Source organism: Podarcis gaigeae (genome assembly GCF_964106915.1).
Source record: "Podarcis gaigeae genome assembly, chromosome: 8".
Lineage (NCBI taxonomy): Eukaryota > Metazoa > Chordata > Lepidosauria > Squamata > Lacertidae > Podarcis > Podarcis gaigeae.
The window spans coordinates 12,254,187-12,273,025 of NC_139684.1; the positions used below are offsets into that span (position 1 = coordinate 12,254,187).

The following is an 18,839-nucleotide window of genomic DNA, read 5'->3' on the forward strand; positions in this document are numbered from 1 at the left end:
GTCTTTGCTTCAATCTATTTACAAAAGAGGAAGGCGGACTTCCTGTTTAAAACCTTACCTTTTCGATGCCAAATTAAGGTATTTAAAGATCCAATTTTCCGTTCTACTCACGGGTAGTTGTTTAAAGTCCAATTGTCCACAGGAAAAAGTCAGCGCTCTCCAGCAACAGCAAGGCGGCTTCACTCCGTGAAAGAAGCAGTCAATTTGAAGCACCGCGCCACTCACCCCACGTCGCTCCGGATCCCCAAAACAGGGTTTCCCCGCGAGTAGGGGAGGCGCAAAAGGTGCCAGCCGAATCCCAAGTTCACAAGCTTCTCCCGCCTGTGATTTCAGTGGGTCTCCGCCTTCGCCGTGGCGGTCAGACCCTGCTTTCCACGGAGCAAGTTCCTCCCGATCAGAGGAGCTCCGCCATTGCTGGAGGCGCCAACCCGGAAGTCGTTACTGCTCCCTTCCCCATGGGGTTCATGAAAGCCAGCAAGTTTTAAAATTTGTGAAAACCATTTCCTTGCAGGTCTCAGGAGAGTGGGGCGCATTACTCTGGATGAGCTCCTGGCAGACAGACTTTTGCACCGTGACAGCAAGTATGTGCAGGTAAACCGTTATCAGAGTGCAGGTGGATCTGGACCGTTTCCATCCCACCCCACCCTGAATTTGCAGTGCAGTTTCCATTCCACCTCAGCTCACCTTTTGCAAAAACAACCCCTACATTATTTGTCCTGCTGTCCGCCGTGGCACAATTATATAACGTCCATAATTAATCACATGATTGTAGCGTTGTTATGTTCTTCCACCCCATCATTTCAGTGCAAAGGAAACACAGTGCAAAGGAGGGGAAGGGGAGCAATCAATTATGTATCATTTGCAGATGGAAAGCAACGTAAATACCTATTGTGCTTGCTAGATTGATTTCCGTTCCAGAGGTGGGACAAATTGGCGAAACCTTGCCATTTCTGTTCCCGTTACTAGTGAAATTGAGCAATTGTGTCTGGGTTGAGCCCTGGCATCTCTCTGAAGTCACACCCTGTGTTAGATTTGCAATACATCTTCCCTGGAAGAGAAGCACATTTTGTTTCATTTCTGTCACCCAGTAAACGCCATAGCACAACTTCCCCTGGCAGCTGGTTTCTATGGCCCAACTCGCTTAGGCAAATGTCTGTCTCCCTTTTTAGTAATCTCCTTTCCGCATTCCAAGGCCTTGCCACCAGCATCTCTTTCTGCATCCAAACACAGACTTTCTGTTATTTTTCAGCCCCAAGTAGGCCTCATAACACTTCTCAGCACTTCATAACACTTCTCAGCAACTTTCACAAATGACAGCTCCCAGAAGCCGTGACTGTTTCAAATGGCATCATAGTGCTTTGAATGTCTGGCATGAATGTCTGGCACCCATCTGAGCCTTTGGCCTTGCTGGCCGGGGCTGGTAGGTGTTGGGGTCGAACCACATTTGGAGGTCCATGAGGTCTCCCATCCCAGAACTAGACCCTCACATGCCTTCACTGCCCCTGGCTCCGTCCATTCCCCCCTCTGCCTTCTTTTAATGCTGGGCTGGCCAACCTCTGGCTGATCCCAGACTACAACTCCCATCCTCCTCCTCCTCCCTGACCACGCTGCCTGTGGCTGATGGGAGCTGGAGTCTATCAACATCTGGAGGGCCACAGCTGTTCTCCATCTTCCTTCCTGGGCCAGCCTTTGCCAATTTGGTAACATCCAGGTCTTTTTTTTTTTTACTTCGAAATATTGACAAAATACTGGCTGGGGCTGATAGGAGCCATAGTCTGAAATATCTGAAGGACACCAGATCGACGAAGGATATTAGGCGTAAGGATGGGTGAAACTGTCCATCTCAGTTTCTTTCATTTTTCCAATTTTCAGTTCTCTGCATTACCACATCAGTGTGCAAAGTGTGATGTGCGTCTTTAAAAAGCCTTCATGAAAATTTCAGCAGCGGTTCAGTGTGGATTTCTCCTAATATATACATTTATTCATGCAGTCCCCCCACTTTTTTGCAAAGCCTATGTTCCCTAATATTTAAATAGCCCCAATATGTTTATTTTTCCACGTTTATTTAAATTTCATAAGACCATAGGGACAGGCCAAGCAACCTCCTCTTCTCACAATCTCTGACCAGAAGCCCCGAAGGAAAACCCACAAGCAGGGTTCCCTACTTTTGAATGCCATCTTCATTATCGTATGCATTTTTACGCACACTTTACCTCAGCATATGCATTTTTTTTGGTACACGTGGCTGGAGATATGCATTGCAAAATATGGAGAAATGCAAATTTGGAAAGGGGGCTGCATTTCGGTTCCTGTCTTGTTTCAGAAAGTAGATTTTTCTTTAAAGAATCAATCCCCCATTCATTAGTTAGGCTGACAGGAAACGGTCACTTTGCAAAACACAAATTTCCTTTTCATGGAGGCCAAATTTCACACTAAGAATCACAAACCCCAATAGCAATGTGGCCTAACACACTGGTCACGATCCTGTCGCCTCTTGGATTTTAAGAAGTCAGCTATGAACATTTGCTTAGTTGACTTGGATCAAGGTCACTTCCTTTTGCTGTTCAGTCGTCTTAGTCATGTTCAACCTTCTGTGACCCCATAAAACCAGAGCATGCCTTGGAAACTCTCACTTGCTTCTCCTTTTTATGTCCATGGAGTTTTCTTGGCAAAATACTGGAGTGGATTGCCAGTTCCTTCTTCAGGTGGATCACGTTTAGTAACTCTCGGCTATGACCTGTCTATCTTGGGTGGCCCTGCATGGCATAACTCATGGCTTCTTGGAGTTATTCAAGCATCTTCACCACGACAAAGCACTTCCTGTTACCCGCTAACAAAAACATGTTTTTTAAAAAAAAACTGATCCTTTTAAAATAAAAGCTCACCACCTCTTTATAATCTTCCGGGAGATAATCGCAATAAGGAAAGAGGAAGATGTGGATTTATTTCTCGCTGACTGATAAGGGGAGTGCTGTTAACGTGACCTGCGCCATAACACTCTGAGGTAAAATGTGATGCCAAGCCAGACATTTATGGTCATTTCTCTCCTAACCACACAAGAGACCAAATTCCACAGCAATTATGAAAGAACAACTGCAGTTAGCTAAACTGAGGCGATCTGGAGATAAAATAAAAAGGCACGGCTAAGGTTTTCCCTCAGACATGGATAGGGGGCATAGATTGCTCTCCTGACCTAAACAACAATCATGAAGTAAAATGGGAGAATTATGAAGTGCTTCAGTTCGTGAGGCTGTTTTAAATGAACAAGACGGTTGTGGCAATTTCAACCACCACAGTCGATTGTAGTTATTTACTTTGCTTTATTTTTCAGAAAGGGGGTAGCCAAGATGGCGCCCTCCTGATGCTGAGGGACTACAACTCCTGCCATTCCCGACCCTTGGGCCTTGATGGCTGGGGATGTGGGGAGTTGAAGACCTGCAGGACGCCATATTGGCTGTAGCTGTGGTAGAATATAGAAAAGGCCATGAGGAGAACCTGCTGGGTCAGGCCACTGGTCCACCCAGCCCAACGTCCTGGTTTCACAGCAGCCAACCACAAAAAGGACCCGAGCGCAACAACAAAAGTCCCCACTCGTGATTCCTAGAAACTGGCATTTGGCAACGGGCGGAGGCAGAGCGGAAGAGCCATTGTGGCCAACAGCTATCAATAGCCCTCTCCTCCATAAGTCTGTCTTTTAAAGCCTTTCAAGTGGGTGGCCATCACTGAAAAATGTGGCAGTGAGTTCCACAGTTTAGAAGTCCTTGATTTCATCTATCCCGAATCTTCCAACATGGATGTCCACAACGTCTGGTGTCCTAAGAGAAGGAAAACAAGCTTCTCTCCATCCACTTTCTCTGCACCACATGTAGTTTTATAAACTCTCATGTTGCCTCTCACTCCCCTTTCCCCCTGGTCATTTGGGTCGCCCTTTTCTGGACTTTTTCCAATATCTTTTTTGAGGTGAGGCGACCAGAATGGTACACGGTATTTTAAATGCGGTTGTGCCCTAGATCTGCATGGCTGCATTTATACGTGAACACTACCCTGAGGCGAAAAACAGAGCGAAAGCTCTTGCTTGCTAAAGGTGCAGTTCCCACATCATGGGGAACCTCAGGTCACAGTTTGCCCTGACTGTCCCTCTGAGGGCTCCTTCGATCCTTCCCAACTAACGTGCGAAGGAAACAAACTCTGCTCCCTGGCATAACATTACATCTAGCATAAAAGCGTAGAATTGGAAGGGACCCCAACGGTCATCTAGTCCAACCCCCTGCAATGCAGGAATCTCAATGCAGATGGCCATCCAAGCTCTGCTTAAAAACCTCCAAGGAAAGAGAGTCCACCATCTCCTGAGGGAGTCCGCTCTGCTGTCAAAACAGCTCTTACTGCCAGGAAGTTATTCCTGATGTTTGGTCAGAATCTCCTTTCTTGTAATTTGAAGCCATGGATTCGAGTCCTGCCCTCCAGAGCGGAAGAAAACAAGCTTGCTCCATCTGTCATGTGACAGCCTTTCAGATATCGGAAGATGGTTATCCAATCCTCCTCTCACTCTCCTCTTTTCCAGCCTAAACAGACCCAGCTCCTTCAAGCTTTCCTCATATGGCCTGGTTTGTTAAATGGGGGCTGGGATCTTGGCTGCAAACCGTGGCTCACTCCAATCAAGTCTAGTTGCTATCGGTTCACCAACCTGGGTTTTGAGTTTTCTTTCCTCCTGGCACAAGGCCTGCAGAGTCAAATTGATCAGAAGAACGCTGTCCCAGGAAACTATTTACGGTGGTTGTGTGAACAAGACTGATGCAAGGCAAACAAAAAACTACCCTGAAGTAGCACTAACACATAGGGCCACTCTGGAAGATCCATTTTATTGTGCATTTGTGATGGTTTGGGCTTGTGACGGTATTGGGGCAGTCATAAGCAATCCCAGTCTCCATTGCATTTGCACCTTGCTGTGTTTTGCTGTGTTTCCAATCCATGCATATCCCATAACTTACAGCTGAAATCCTACACATTTTTATGCCAAAAGCGTTCTGGGTATATTTTCACCCTGTTTCCATTGCACTAGAGCCCCTTGGACAACAATAATGTGGTAGCAGTTGGGGAAACATCATAGAACAGCTAATAAAGCCAGTGTAGTATAGTGGCTCGAGGGACGCAGGTGGCGCTGTGGGTTAAAGCCTCAGCGCCTAGGACTTGCCGATCGAAAGGTCAGCGGTTCGAATCCCTGCGGCGGGGTGCGCTCCCGCTGCTCGGTCCCAGCGCCTGCCAACCTAGCAGTTCGAAAGCACCTCCGGGTGCAAGTAGATAAATAGGGACCGCTTACCAGCGGGAAGGTAAACGGCGTTTCCGTGTGCGACTCTGGCTCGCCAGAGCAGCGATGTCACGCTGGCCACGTGACCCGGAAGTGTCTCCGGACAGCGCTGGCCCCTGGCCTCTTGAGTGAGATGGGCGCACAACCCCAGAGTCTGTCAAGACTGGCCCGTACGGGCAGGGGTACCTTTACCTTTACCTTTAGTATAGTGGCTAGAGTGTCAGACTGGCAGAGACCCGGGTTCAAACCCCACACTCAGCCATTAAGCTCATGGGATGGCCTTGGCGGCCAGTCACTGCCTCTGGGCCAGACCTACCTTGCAGTGTTGTTGTGGGGATAAAATGGGGAGGAGGGGAAGCATGTTTGCTAACTTGATCTCCTTGAAGCAAAGGTGGGATAGAAGAAATAACAAAATGATAATGATGATGATGATGCAGAATAAATCCACCAGCAATGCAATATTATTGTGTCAAGAGCATGTTGCAAAATATGCACACAATAAAACACCAATCTGGAGGGGCCTGTGATTTGTTATTTAATATCTGAGGAACTTGTGGTTGTTGTTTTTTAAAAAAACCTGTTACTTGCTATCCTGAGCTTAAAAATGCATGGCAGCTTTGCTGCCTTCAGGTGCAAATATTCAACATGAAACAAAAGCGGGTTTTACAGCCCATGGGGAATATTTTGCATCTTCTTCTTTCTTCCAGAGTTGCATCGACTGGAACCGGAGCATTTTGAAGCGGGAGCTGGGCCTGAGCGAGAGAGATATTGTGGACATCCCTCAGCTGTTCACTCTGGAAGATTCTACGGCGACCGCCTTGTTTCCAGACATGGTGAGGGGCTCCATCATTCCTCCATCATTCCTCCATTCCATCATTCCTTGGTGTTTGTGCAGGGGTGTCCAGCGCAGCTCAAACCTTTTCTCTGGAAATCGGCTTCCAGAGCAGTAACCCCCAGAGAGCTGCTGCCAGTCAGTGTAGGCAACACTGAGCTAGATGGGGAGGGGCCATAGCTCAGTGGCTGAGCAGCTGCCTTGCAAGCAGAAGGTCCCAGGTTCAATGGCATCTCCAGGTAGGGCTGGGAGAGGCTGCCTGCACCAAAATCCTGGAGAACCACTGCTGGTCATTGTAGACAATACTGAGCCAAATGATTTTACTCGGAGCAAGACAGCTCACTGTGTTCCTTTTGAAACCAGTCCTCGCTTCAGACCCATGAGGACTGGAAACTTATTTTATTTTTAAGCAGAGGCATAACTCAGTGGGGAACACCTGCCTTTCCTGCAGAAGGCCCCAGAATCCATCCCAATGGCATCTCTGGCTAAGACTGGGAGAGACCCTCTGTCTGAAACCTTGGAAAGGTGCTGCTGCCAGTCAGTCTAGTGAACTTTAGGCTGGATGGATGGTTAGACTCAGTAGAAGGCAGCTTTCTACATGCTGAGATGGCAGAAAAACCAACCCAGACTGTAGCATTTGGTTGTTTTTGCTCCGCCTAGGTGAACATGCTCGTCTTGGGGAAGCACCTGGGCATCCCAAAGCCATTTGGCCCCATCATCCATGGGCAGTGCTGCCTGGAAGAGAAAGTCCGTTCCTTGCTGGAACCGTTGGGGCTGAACTGTACCTTCATCGATGACTTTTTCTCCTACCACATCTTGTCTGGAGAGGTCCACTGCGGCACCAACGTCCTCCGGGAACCCTTCTCCTTCCACTGGTGGAACACAACACCCTGAAATTGGTGGGGGGAGCCTCCGGGCCCCCTCCCCACACTCTTATTTCTTCAGTACTTCTGGGCAGAGAAGATGACTGAAGGTTTCGAATGAACACCATCTTCTCCAGCATGTTGGACTTCAAAAATGAGAATCGACTTGGGGTCAAAAACCCCACTTAAAAATGATGCACTAAACTTACCCAAACCACAAAATTATGTGAAAGATTGGCAGTGACGGGGTAGATGGGCAGAATTCTTTGGCAGAACAAGTATTTTAAAGGTTGCATGCAACTAAAACCTACTCAGAGGAGACCCACTGAAAGAAAACGGCATGTTAGTCATGCATTGCAGGGAGTTGGACTGGGTGAGCCTTAGGGTCACTTCCATCTCTATAATTCCATGATTCTTTGTTGATTAGCTCCAGTGAGTCTACTCCTAGTAGGGCTGGCATTGGGTGCACTCTTACTCCGGGGGTAGGTCCTACTGGACGCAGCAGGGATTATGTCTGAGTAAATATACACAGGACCACAACACGTTCTCTCCCCTTCCCATGAAGATTTTGCAGAGCAAGGGATGGCTGTTCTCTGCAAAGCCAATTGTCTTAAAATAAATGCATTTCCAAAGAATTCTAAAATGTATCGCTCAGCTCATTTCTAAACTGAAGTCACACCTGATCTGGAATAACACCCTTTGGTCAAACATGACAGAAGTTTAGAAAAAGGAAGTCTTCATTCAGTAGATTTTTAAACAGGAAATATCTTCATTGTTACTCATCTATAGTACTCCAAACCACTGCAATGCAGAAGTGACAGTTAAAGAATCCCTGACTGGTGGCCATGCAACCTCTGCAGAAAACAAGCTTACTACATCTTGTATGTGACAGCCCTTAAGATGACTCTCTCCTCTTATCTCAGTCTCCTCTTTCCCAGGATAAACATCCCCAACTCTCTCAAACATTCCTCATAAGGCTTGGTTTCCAGACCCTTGATAATCTGAGTCACCCTCCTCTGCACACATTCCAACTTGTTAATATCCTTCTTAATTTGTGGCGCCCAGAACAGGACACAGAATCCCAGGTGTGGTCTGACCAAGGCAGAATAGAGCAGTACTCTTATTTCCCTTGCACTGGACACTAGACTTCTGTTGACGCAGCCTAGAATCGCATTAGCATTATTTGCTGCTGCATGGCCTTTTGACTCGTGTTAAGCTTGGGGTCTACTAAGACCCCTAGATCCTTTTCATCCTTTTCTTTTCTGTTTAATTTATGCCCAACACTGGAAAGTATCCCTTCTTGCCCATAAGGATGATGACTCTAGTCATCCAAAGGGAAATCAAATGGCAAGTATCTGAAGAGGATGGGATTCTGAGCATATGCAGAGTTGCATACATCTGGGTATGGCTGGGCTATAGATCAGACCACCAATTCACTCATTTTCAGCAGAAGAATATGAGAAGAGACTTCTTCATTTATTCTTGAGATTTTGCAACAACAACAGCAAAAAAAAGAGAACCCGAAAGAAACCGAAATTGACATGGTTGGATACAACAAGGTTTTTCTCGATGTAGACCCATTGCATAGCAGGGGCTTGGGCTAGATGAACCTTCTATCTCTACAATTCTACAAATCTTAGGCATTAATAGATCTATGTCAATCATGGTCAGGGATTTCAATGGGTCTATTCTGTGTAGGACCAGCATTGGCTACTACCCAAAGGTTTGCCCACAGGATCTGCTGTGCCCATTCTTTTCAACTGTGCCTCCTAACTAAGCATAATTCAAAAAGTGGACTGACTCTGGCCCACAAAAACTTGTCACACACAGTGAGCTTCGTGGCTGTGTGGGGATTTGAACCTTGGGACTCAGCTACATTGGCAAAGAAAAAGCGCTTTACAATATATGCATTGTTTATGCATTATAACACTGTGACACCAGATGGTGCTGTGGAGTTTTTCATACAAAGTTTACAATGTGTTTAACTGAAACACTTCTCTGATGTGTCTAGATTCAGCCCTGATTCAACACTTACCATTCCACCACACTGGCTCTCAAAATATGTGTGTGTGTGTCTGTGTGCGCGCGCGCGCATCGGCTTAGTTTTACATAATTTACTTTTCTATGACTGTTGCTTGATGCCTCGATGTTGTAAATACCGGTTAATCGGGGGCTGTTATCCAATCCCATAAAGAGGCTGGCAGTGTTGAACCCTTTGCGATATTGATCCCAAAGCAAGGAGATATTTTCCCGCCCCTTCTTTTTCAAGCCAGTATTTCCTTTAAAAAAAAATTCTTTGGTTTTCCAGATCAAAGTTTTACAATCACATATCCAACATACAACATAAAAACAAAATTCCAGAGAATCTCCGGGACTTCCCTCCTCCCCTTTGTAGGTCCTATTTTAAAATCATTTCCTCCTGCATCTTTTATGATCATCCAGATCTTTTACATCTCCATTATGTCCAAAATTCACCTTTAAACTACAAGCCAGTATTTTCATTGCAGGTTTTATTGCCATTCTATTTCCTCTGTGCTTGCATTCTCCTGATCTTGTGACTCCCACCCTAAATTGCAAGGCAAATCCATGAGAGATGGGCGTGTGTGTGTGGAGTCTGCCAGCCTCCGATCGTCCTTATAGGAGGATGTTGGGCAGCCCTTGAGTATCGTTGGTCATTTGACACAGATGCTAACTCTCCTGAGGCAGGGAAAGTCTTGGGATGGAAAATTTGCCCGAAAACCTTCTGTTGGATATCTTGTCTCTGGTTCCAGCAAGAGACCTCATTTGCAATTGCCGGCTGGTCTGCTCTCAGTGGTGGGATTTGGTAGACCTGCCGGTCCTGTGGAAGCGCAAGTTCCGGAAAAGGGACCACGACTCTTCTCCAAAGCCATTGGCTTTCTACATTTTCTCCCGCCTAAAGAAGAACTTAATCAAGAATCCTGATGGCCAAGGTATGTCCTCATTTATCTGGTAGAATAAAACGCTCCTGGACAGAAATCTGAATAATAAAGCCTTTAGGAACATAGGAAGCTGTACACTGAGTCCCAATATTGGTTCATCTAGCACAGTAATGTCTACACTAGGGCTGGGCAATAAATCATCCAAGACTGGTTTGAAGTTCACCTGATGATATTTTTTTCATAATATTTGAGCTGGTTTTCAACATCGGGATAACTCACCAGCTAAACACTGCAATGTTATCAGCAGCTAAACCTGACAATATCACCAGCTAAACATTGCAACCTACCACAATGTCTGAAATGAGGATGGAACTATACAGAGGCGAACAGGATAATGTCCTGGCAACTGCTACTACGTAGGGGTCTGAAACAGATAAATGACAATATTATCAATCATCACACACTCAGTTTCATCAGCAGGCAAGCCAAAATGCATCCCAACAGGACTGTGGGCTTTGGGCTTGGCTACCATATGGTGAACGGGATGCGGGTGGCACTGTGGGTTAAACCACAGAGCCTAGGGCTTGAAGATCAGAAGGTCGGCGGTTCAAATCCCCATGATGGGGTGAGCTCCCGTTGCTCGGTTCCTGCTCCTGTTAACCTAGCAGTTCGAAAGCACATTAAAAGTACAAGTAGATAAATAGGTACCACTCCAGCGGGAAGGTAAACGGCATTTCTGTACGCTGCTTTGGTTCGCCAGAAGCGGCTTAGTCATGCCGGCCACATGACCCGGAAGCTGTATGCTGGCTCCCTCGGCCAATAAAACGAGATGAGTGCCGCAACCCCAGAGTCGTCCACGACTGGACCTAATGGTCAGGGGTCCCTTTACCTTTACCATATGGTGGTATTCAGGACAATCCAAAGTACAGCAATGAGTCATAGACCGCCAGCAGGCCTGCTAGGAGGCAGAAGAAGCAGAAGTGGCAGAGATTACATATACATAATTACATATTCAAAATATATAAATATATTTACATATAATTATAATTACATATAATTACATATTCTAACCTTGTTTTTCCAGGTGTGAGAACCTAGAGGTTGCTGAACTATAACTCCCATCTACCACAGCAATCAAGAAAGGATTAGCAATATCTGGAGGGCCAAAGTTTCCCTACACCTGCTCCTCAGAGTAGATCTGTTGGAATTAATGGACCCAATATAATAATGTCAGTTAACTTCTGGGTGTCTACTACTTAATCACGCAAACCAAGGGTGATAACTAAACTATGTTCGTTTCCCGACTGCCTGTTTTTTGCCTCTTTATCCAGATGGTTTGCCCCACATTTAAGGATACTGGCTATTTATCAAGAAAATTCATTTATGAGGAGGTTTTATGGCATTGCGTCAAGAAGTCTGATTTGTTGAGATGCAGGTTGCTTGCACACCATCGCAAAACCAGCCTAAATCTGAGACCCTGAACTTGCCATTATGCAATTGAGTCCATCTTGGAAACAGGGACACTCTGAAAGTGGCCTAAGGCATTCTTGTTTTCTTTCTAACCCACGGGCTGCTTCCATGCACTCAAAGCCTCTCCCTTCATTTTCTGTCTCCCCATCACACACACTGCATCAGATGGCCTGGACTCCTGGGAAATCCAGACACCTGCCAAGGGCCACTGGGAAACTGAGGAACTGTCCATAGAAGACTCAAAAAGCGTCGGTGAGATGCTCAGCCCTTATAAAATGGGCTGTTTTGTGGAGAATGATGAAGATGCTCCTGTTCAGCTCTACAAATGCTTTGCTGCACGTAACGGGTGAGGAACCTATCATTGTCCAAACTCAAATCCACTTAAAGATGAGGAAAGGGAGTTTTCATTTGCCCTGGTGCGGGTTCTTGTGCTTCACACTGTATTCTGCATAAGGAGAGCAGCCCCCCCAATAAATATAACCCATAAAAATGCAATGGTCATAAAAAGGTGAAGCAAATTGCATCACCAAATCCTATCAAATGAGCTGTTCTTTTTTTTGTATGGACTAAAGAAGTGTGTGTTGTGGGGAGTGATGAGGGCCAGGCCCCCAGTGGCTTTCCCTTAAAAAGGTTGCTAGCAGACCATCATTCCTTGCCTCTGCACAGGAGGGGGCAAACTTTCTTTCCAGGGAGCTAGAGGTTGCCCACAATAGCCAGTTGCTTAGCCTTTTGGAACACGTGGTCCAAAAGCTGTGGGTAAAAGGTAAAGGTCAAGGACCCCTGGACGGTTAAGTACAGTCAAAGGTGACTATGGGGTTGCAACGCTCATCTGGCTTTCAGGTTGAGGGAGCCGGCGTTTGTCCACAGCTTTCTGGGTCATGTGGCCAGCAGGACTAGACTGCTTCTGGCACAACGGGACACCGTGACAGAAGCCAAAGCACACAGAAACACCGTTTACCTTCCCGCCGCTGCAGTACCTATTTATCTACCTGCACTGGCATGCTTTCGAACTGCTAGGTTGGCAGGAGCTGGGACAGAGCAATGGGAGCTCACCCTGTCATGGGGATTCGAACCGCCAGCTTTCTGATGGGCATGCCCAAGAGGCTCAGTGATTCAGACCATAGACCCACCTGCATCCCCCAATGCTGTAGGATAGTGATGGTGATGTGGGGGTAGTGATGGTGTTCCTTAATGTCTCAGGCCCTGCAGCAAATCTCAGCTCATCACTTTGAAGAACGAGGGCTACTGGGATGAATTGATGGATGAAGGCAGACCCATGATTGAGGTGAAGGACTGGTGAGTGCCAAGTGTCCTGTCCCGGCTGGGGCTCAGGGAGGGTGGACACCCCAAACCAAGTTCTCGGCATCTGTGAGATCCCAAGGATAGATGAGGTCAGTGGGTTGGAGGCAGAGGGGAAGGTCTGCTTGGACCTAGGCTTCAGCCCCAGGGGCAGTTGTCTAGAGCAGGCATGTCCAACAGGTAGATTGTGATCTACTGGTAGATCACTGGACGTCTGCGGTAGATCACTGGTAGATCATTGGCTCCTCCCAAAGAAGCTGAACAACCGTGATTCCTCTAAAAAAATCTCAAAATTTTACATCCTCTTTCTTTGTACTTTTGTTCATTTACTGTATTTATTTTCCCCCATTTGAAGTATAACATGGTGATTTTATTGAGTCAAAATGAGAGTACCCCTAAACATTTTTTTGGAAAAAAGCACTGCCAAGATCTCTCTCAATCACCATGTTGTAGTGACAGAAACAGTGGCGGTCGATATGCCAGCTGGGTCTCAATTTGTCCCAGGCTCATATAATTTCTCTCTCTCCCCCCCCCCCAAAAAAACAGCTTTTCAAGTGGGTATGATTCATGCTATAAACTGACCGTGAAGCTGTTGTCTGCAGACTCTGCAGTCCTTAAAGAACATCAATATGAAGAACCTTGTGTGTCAACGTGGTTTCCGGTGAGCTGAGCCTGAGTAGAAAATGCAAGCTTTGTTAAATTCGTGGAGGGTTTTCTATGGGGGTGAAAGGGGTCCCACCAACCTCCGTCTGCTACAATGTGCAGGCCTTCTTGTGTAAATATTTCGTAAAAGATATACAGTGGAATCTTGGGTTGTGAACATGATCCGTGTTCGCAACCTGCAGTGTTCGCAACCCGCAGCGCCACTTCTGCATCAGCGCATGACGTGATTTGACGCTTCTCCACATGCGCAAACCATGATTAAGTGGTTCTGCGCATGCGCGAGCGCCGAAACCCGGAAGTAACCCGTTCCGGTACTTCCGGGTTTGGGCGCACCTGTAACCTGAAAACACGTAATCCAACGCATCTGTAACCCGATGTACCACTGTATACTAGATCATGGGTAGGCAAACTAAGGTCCGGGAGCCGGATCCAGCCCAATTGCCTTCTAAATCCAGCCCGCCGACGGTCCGGGAATCAGCATGTTTTTACATGAGTAGAATGTGTCCTTTTATTTAAAATGCATCTCTGGGTTATTTTGGGGGCATAGTAATTCGTTCTTTCCCCCCGCAAAATATAGTCCGGCTCCCCACAGGGTGCTGAGGGACAGTGGACCCCTGCTAGATTGTAGAAAACCTCAAAGTGTCTTACTGACAAGCAGCTCACCTGGTTGACTACCTGCGAGCTTCCTCTTTAACATCAGGCAAGAGGAGAATGGGGACAAAACTAGTCTGCCTCTGTCTCTCCTTGACTCTGGCTCCCCCTACTGTTGGCTTCCCACCTTCCGCCCCCTCCAGCCACTGCTGTGGAGGGGAGAGGTTGCATCCTGGAAGGGGTAGTTTCTTCTCTGCATCCAGACCCAGCAGCCTCCTCCCTTTCTCTCTCCTCTACAGGTTTCACGCACTATTTACGACTACCCTCAAGGTGTCCGTTATATCCTCTTTGAACACAAAAGGCACATGGAAGGCTGTCATCCCAACTTCCATAAGTACATCTTCCCAGAGCAAGGCCCAAGTGAAGACGGGGAGCCATCCTGGCATAGGATGAGGGTGTTGCAAAGCAGCATCAAACTTCACCCACCAGCAAAGGCAGTAGTGGGTTGCTATTACATTCCCTCAATGACGCGTTGTCATTTAATAAGGAAAGCTCGGAACAGGGCTAGGAGGCAGGGGGAAACAGAGAGCCTCGGACTCAGCGCCTTGTCCAGCGGTGGGGAAAGCCACACCTCCAGTGGAACAGAGGGGGAAGGGGGCAGCCGAGCAAGAGGAGGGCTTGAGGATGCTACTGAGAGCCCAAGTGCGGCTAGGCAGGAAGTGTTTCTATCACCCAGCCTGCACAAAGGGGTGAAATGTAAGGAGGGGAGATTTGGGGTGTCTAAGTTCTTATGTTGGGGAAGAAACCGGAAGGGGCCACTCCCGGAATCTGCAACTGACTAAGACGGACATGAACTTTGTGGTTCTGCACTGCAAATAGTTTGCTCCAATAAAACCTGTAGTAATAATAATAATAATAATAATAATAATAATAATAATTTATTATTGATTATTTATACCCCGCCATCTGGCTGGGTTTCCCCAGCCACTCTGGGCGGCTTCCAGGAAAACACTAAAATACAATAACCTATTAAACATTAACCTAAAGACAGGCCGGAGTCCTGCCTGGTTACTCATGAGCAACCACCAGCAGCGCCTGACAAAAGTAAAAAGCCGTCACACCCCTTCTTAGCACCATCATACCTTCTCTCATCTGCGCTAAATTTTGCACCCAGTTGTAGCTTCGATTTTGTGTTCTCTTTGCTTCTCTCAACTTGTATCTTATGCAGATGCTCTGCTTCTACAAATCTGTTATCTAGAAGCATGTCTGAATATGAAAGCAAGGCAAGAGATGGGATGGCAAGGAGGGTGGTGAAAACCAACTACGTACCTCTTTTTTATTTTTTAAGTGAGATGGTTTTGGGATAGCAAGGTGTCCTCTTCCCCCATCCCCATTGGATAGGGCACATCGCAACGATGGGTGGTAATCTGAATTTCTTTTTTATGGTTTAATGCTGCAGATCATGGCATCAGTGACACTGGCATAGATCTAAAAAGAGACCCCCTATTTTAACCCTATGTGTTGAACCAAAGGTGAATGGTTCTGGAAACTCTGTGAAATATACTCAGAGTCGCAAAGTGATTTCATGCTCTTTATTCAGCTCATAGTGGTGAGGAGGAATGAATGGTAAAAGTTCAATAGTCCCAAGAAGGCCTGAAGTTCAGTCTTGCTCTTGGGCGCTGGGGCATCACAAATGGCCCGTACCTTGTCCCCAGTCGGGTGGACCCCTTCTGCGTCCACCATAAATCCCAGAAAGTCCACCTGAGGCACTCCTAGTAGACATTTTTCCCGCTTCACCTTGAGACCCGCCATTCTGGAAATGGTGCAGAACGGTGCGGAGGCGGTCCTCAAAGAAGAAGAAGAAGAAGAAGAAGAGTTTGGATTTGATATCCCGCCTTTCACTCCCTTTAAGGAGTCTCAAAGCGGCTAACATTCTCCTTTCCCTTCCTCCCCCACAACAAACACTCTGTGAGGTGAGTGGGGCTGAGAGACTTCAAGGAAGTGTGACTGGCCCAAGGTCACCCAGCAGCTGCATGTGGAGGAGCGGAGACGCGAACCCGGTTACCCAGGATTACGAGACTACCGCTCTTAACCACTACACCACACTGGCTCTCAAACTCCTCTGGTGTGGGCCCGGCAATCAACACATCATCGAAGAAGGGGGTGACGCCAGGAATCCCTTTAAGGAGAGAGTCCATTAGATTCTGGAATATGCCTGGTGCCACACTGACACCGAACTGCAGCCGCTTTACCCTGAACGGTCCTCTGTGCGTCACAATATTCTGTGCCTCTGCTGTGGCCTCATCTACTGGCAGCTGTTGATATGCTTGGGCCAATCAGACTGCTGCATTTTGGATCCTATTGTTCTAGGACCAATCAGACTGCTGCAGTTTGGATCCTATTCAACTCAGTACATAACACCCTGCTAATGCTATCTTGGTAGTCAAGATAACACCACAATTAATTGGTAGCTGTTGTAGCAACCTGCTCATATATGCTTATATTCGCTTGCTTCAATACAAGCTTGGGGCTTGGGGTGCTAGGCTCTTGAGTCCACAAAGGGGAACTATCTATAAGATTAGGTATTGGCCACCCAAGCCCTCATCTGGGCAGGTGGAGCAATAGGATGTCCTAGGCAATGAAATGTATGCTGCTTTGCATATGCAAAATGTATTCACTTTTGCTTGGGTGTGGACAGACCATCTCCTTGCTGCAGTGTCTGTCCTGTATCTCTGCAAGAGAAGGCCAGGAGATCTGCTTCCTGTAAGCCTATACATTTCTTAATAAAGCACTAGAATGGATCATTCTCGCGTCTTTGGCCTCCTTCTTTGTCATACCTGCTCCCAGCCACTCCTCTGGGTCTATGGTTCAGAACACCCTGGTACCAGACTTTACCTTAAACATGACTTGAAAGGCATAAACAAAGATCCCGGCCTCTTAATGGCTAATATCACGTGCCAGCAAGGTTCGATTATCGCCTCCTGTTGGGAAGAATGGAGTTCTGCACAGACAGTGAATGAATCTTCCTGCAAAAGTGAAGCTATGAATCAGGAAGCAAACAACATAAGCAGTCAGTCATTTCTTGTGCAGTTCATGTTCATTTAGCTAGAAACTAGCCCAAGGTGAACAAAATAACAACTAGACCGGAACTTGTAGGAAATAAACAATGGGGCAAATGAATAAAGGTGCTATGACACACTCCTGCCCAAAAGACTCCTCCTCCCTTCTCCATAAGGTAACCTTGGCCCAAAATCATACAGGGAAATCGTCACTTCTGATCTCGGTGGCTGTGAGGATAAAAGGAGGAAGGAGAGAATCACAGATGCCTCCGTGAGCTCCTTGGAGAAAAAGATTGGCAGCTACAAATGTCATTCATTCAGGCTGAGCCATCTCTCCAGGCTTTCAGAATAGAGAGGTGTCCTTTTTACTCTCGGGATCAAGGTGTGTGATTTGCTGCCCACTTATATTGTGACCTTTCTGCTTGGAAAAAGCATGCATGCAGTCTTGTCACTTTTATCCCAAGGAATAAACTAACCTGTAATCCTCTGGGGTGTGAAGTTATTGTGGGTGTAAGGTTATGGGTATAAACACATATTCACAACAGATACACAGTTCAACTCCAGTAGAAGATCATAAACTTCTTGGGTGGTGCACGTATCCTGACAACTTACCTATCTAAAAGTGAAGATTTCCTCTTCTAGGCAACAAGGAACAGAGCAGAAGGTATACTGCAGGGGTCAGCAAACTTTTTCAGCAGGGGGCCGGTCCACTGTCCCTCAGACCTTGTGGAGGGCCGGACTATAGAGGGGGGATGAACAAATTCCTACGCCCCACAAATAACCCAGAGATGCCTTTTAAATAAAAGGACACATTCTACTCATGTAAAAACGCTGATTCCCGGACCGTCTGCGGGCTGGATTTAAAAGGCGATTGGACCGGATCCAGCCCCTGGACCTTAGTTAGCCTACCCACGATCTACTACTTCCAGCCAACCAAGCTGGATCTGACAGAATTTGGGGGATGTGGGGGTGCCTGAAATGCAGCCCCCCCATTGGCTCACTCACTTGCCGTCTTTCTCCTCAGGTAAGTTGGACCAGCACACCATAAATCAATAGTCCTTTCCCAACATGAGCTCATCCCTGCTTACGTGTTGTTCACATGAGCTTGTTGAGACAAATCCTGGTTCCGGTGATTTGAAATAGCCGCTGGATGTTCCACTCCAACCCTGCTTGACTTTCCTGCCTGTGTCCTGTATCTGTTTAGCAAAGTGCCCCTTGCTCTTCTGGTCTGCTCCTTGCATGGTCCACAAGCGCCTCTCTTCCCGTTCTCCCTCCAGCCTTCCTGCAGGCCTAACCTCAGCATCCTTTTCTATTGTAGCCAGCACTGTGATGTTAACTGTGAGATAGATATGGGACAGAAGCCCCAGTACTATGCATGAACAAAGAAAAGGACTTACAGTGGTACCTCGGGTTAAGTACTTAATTCGTTCTGGAGGTCCATACTTAACCTGAAACTGTTCTTAACCTGAACCACCACTTTAGCTAATGGGGCCTCCTGCTGCTGCCGCGCCGCCGGAGCACGATTTCTGTTCTCATCCTGAAGCAAAGTTCTTAACCTGAAGCACTATTTCTGGGTTAGCAGAGTCTGTAACCTGAAGCGTATGTAACCCGAGGTACCACTGTAGTTTGTTGGTCTGAAGTTCCTCAAGTTGCAGTTCCTTGTTAGGGGTGGATGCTGTTATAAGAATTTTAAGGCCTCAAATACAGTGGTACCTCGGGTTAAGAACGTAATTTGTTCTGAAGGTCCGGTCTTAACCTGAAACTGTTCTTAACCTGAGGTACCACTTATCTAATGGGGCCTCCCACTGCTGCTGTGCCGCTGCCACACGATTTCTGTTCTCATCCTGAAGCAAAGTT

General features: G+C 46.9%; 3 protein-coding genes across 10 annotated transcripts in view; 2 read left to right on the forward strand and 1 right to left on the reverse strand.

Moving 5' to 3' along the window:
- The window catches only part of LOC310849731 (uncharacterized protein), a 29,784-nt gene extending 25,169 nt beyond the window's left edge, over window positions 1-4,615 (reverse strand). For 4 of the 8 annotated variants that reach the window (XR_014567030.1, XR_014567032.1, XR_014567033.1 and 1 more), the window contains exons 1-2: window positions 2,889-3,957; window positions 886-1,048 (exon numbers count right to left, since the gene is read on the reverse strand). Coding sequence is in view for 1 of the 8 variants with exons in the window: in XM_083750371.1 (XP_083606497.1) it covers window positions 886-1,048; window positions 3,436-3,486 (214 nt within the window). In the remaining 7 variants the exon portion in view is untranslated. Of the gene's footprint in view, window positions 1-885; window positions 1,049-2,473; window positions 3,958-4,383 lie in introns of those variants that run through there. The other 4 variants (XR_014567035.1, XR_014567036.1, XR_014567031.1 and 1 more) reach the window with 3 other exon arrangements.
- LOC310849670 (protein-arginine deiminase type-3-like) overlaps window positions 1-7,635 on the forward strand; it is a 30,310-nt gene extending 22,675 nt beyond the window's left edge. The window contains exons 14-16 of the mRNA XM_083750221.1: window positions 512-591; window positions 6,013-6,138; window positions 6,798-7,635. Coding sequence (XP_083606347.1) covers window positions 512-591; window positions 6,013-6,138; window positions 6,798-7,031 — 440 coding nt within the window. The 3' untranslated portion in view covers window positions 7,032-7,635. The remainder of the gene's footprint in view (window positions 1-511; window positions 592-6,012; window positions 6,139-6,797) is intronic.
- A 2,069-nt stretch (window positions 7,636-9,704) lies between these two features.
- The window catches only part of LOC310850482 (uncharacterized protein), a 28,955-nt gene continuing 19,820 nt past the window's right edge, over window positions 9,705-18,839 (forward strand). Inside the window, exons 1-6 of the mRNA XM_083752001.1 lie at window positions 9,705-9,951; window positions 11,536-11,716; window positions 12,571-12,666; window positions 13,216-13,330; window positions 14,223-14,714; window positions 17,159-17,253. Coding sequence (XP_083608127.1) covers window positions 9,720-9,951; window positions 11,536-11,716; window positions 12,571-12,666; window positions 13,216-13,330; window positions 14,223-14,714; window positions 17,159-17,253 — 1,211 coding nt within the window. The 5' untranslated portion in view covers window positions 9,705-9,719. The remainder of the gene's footprint in view (window positions 9,952-11,535; window positions 11,717-12,570; window positions 12,667-13,215; window positions 13,331-14,222; window positions 14,715-17,158; window positions 17,254-18,839) is intronic.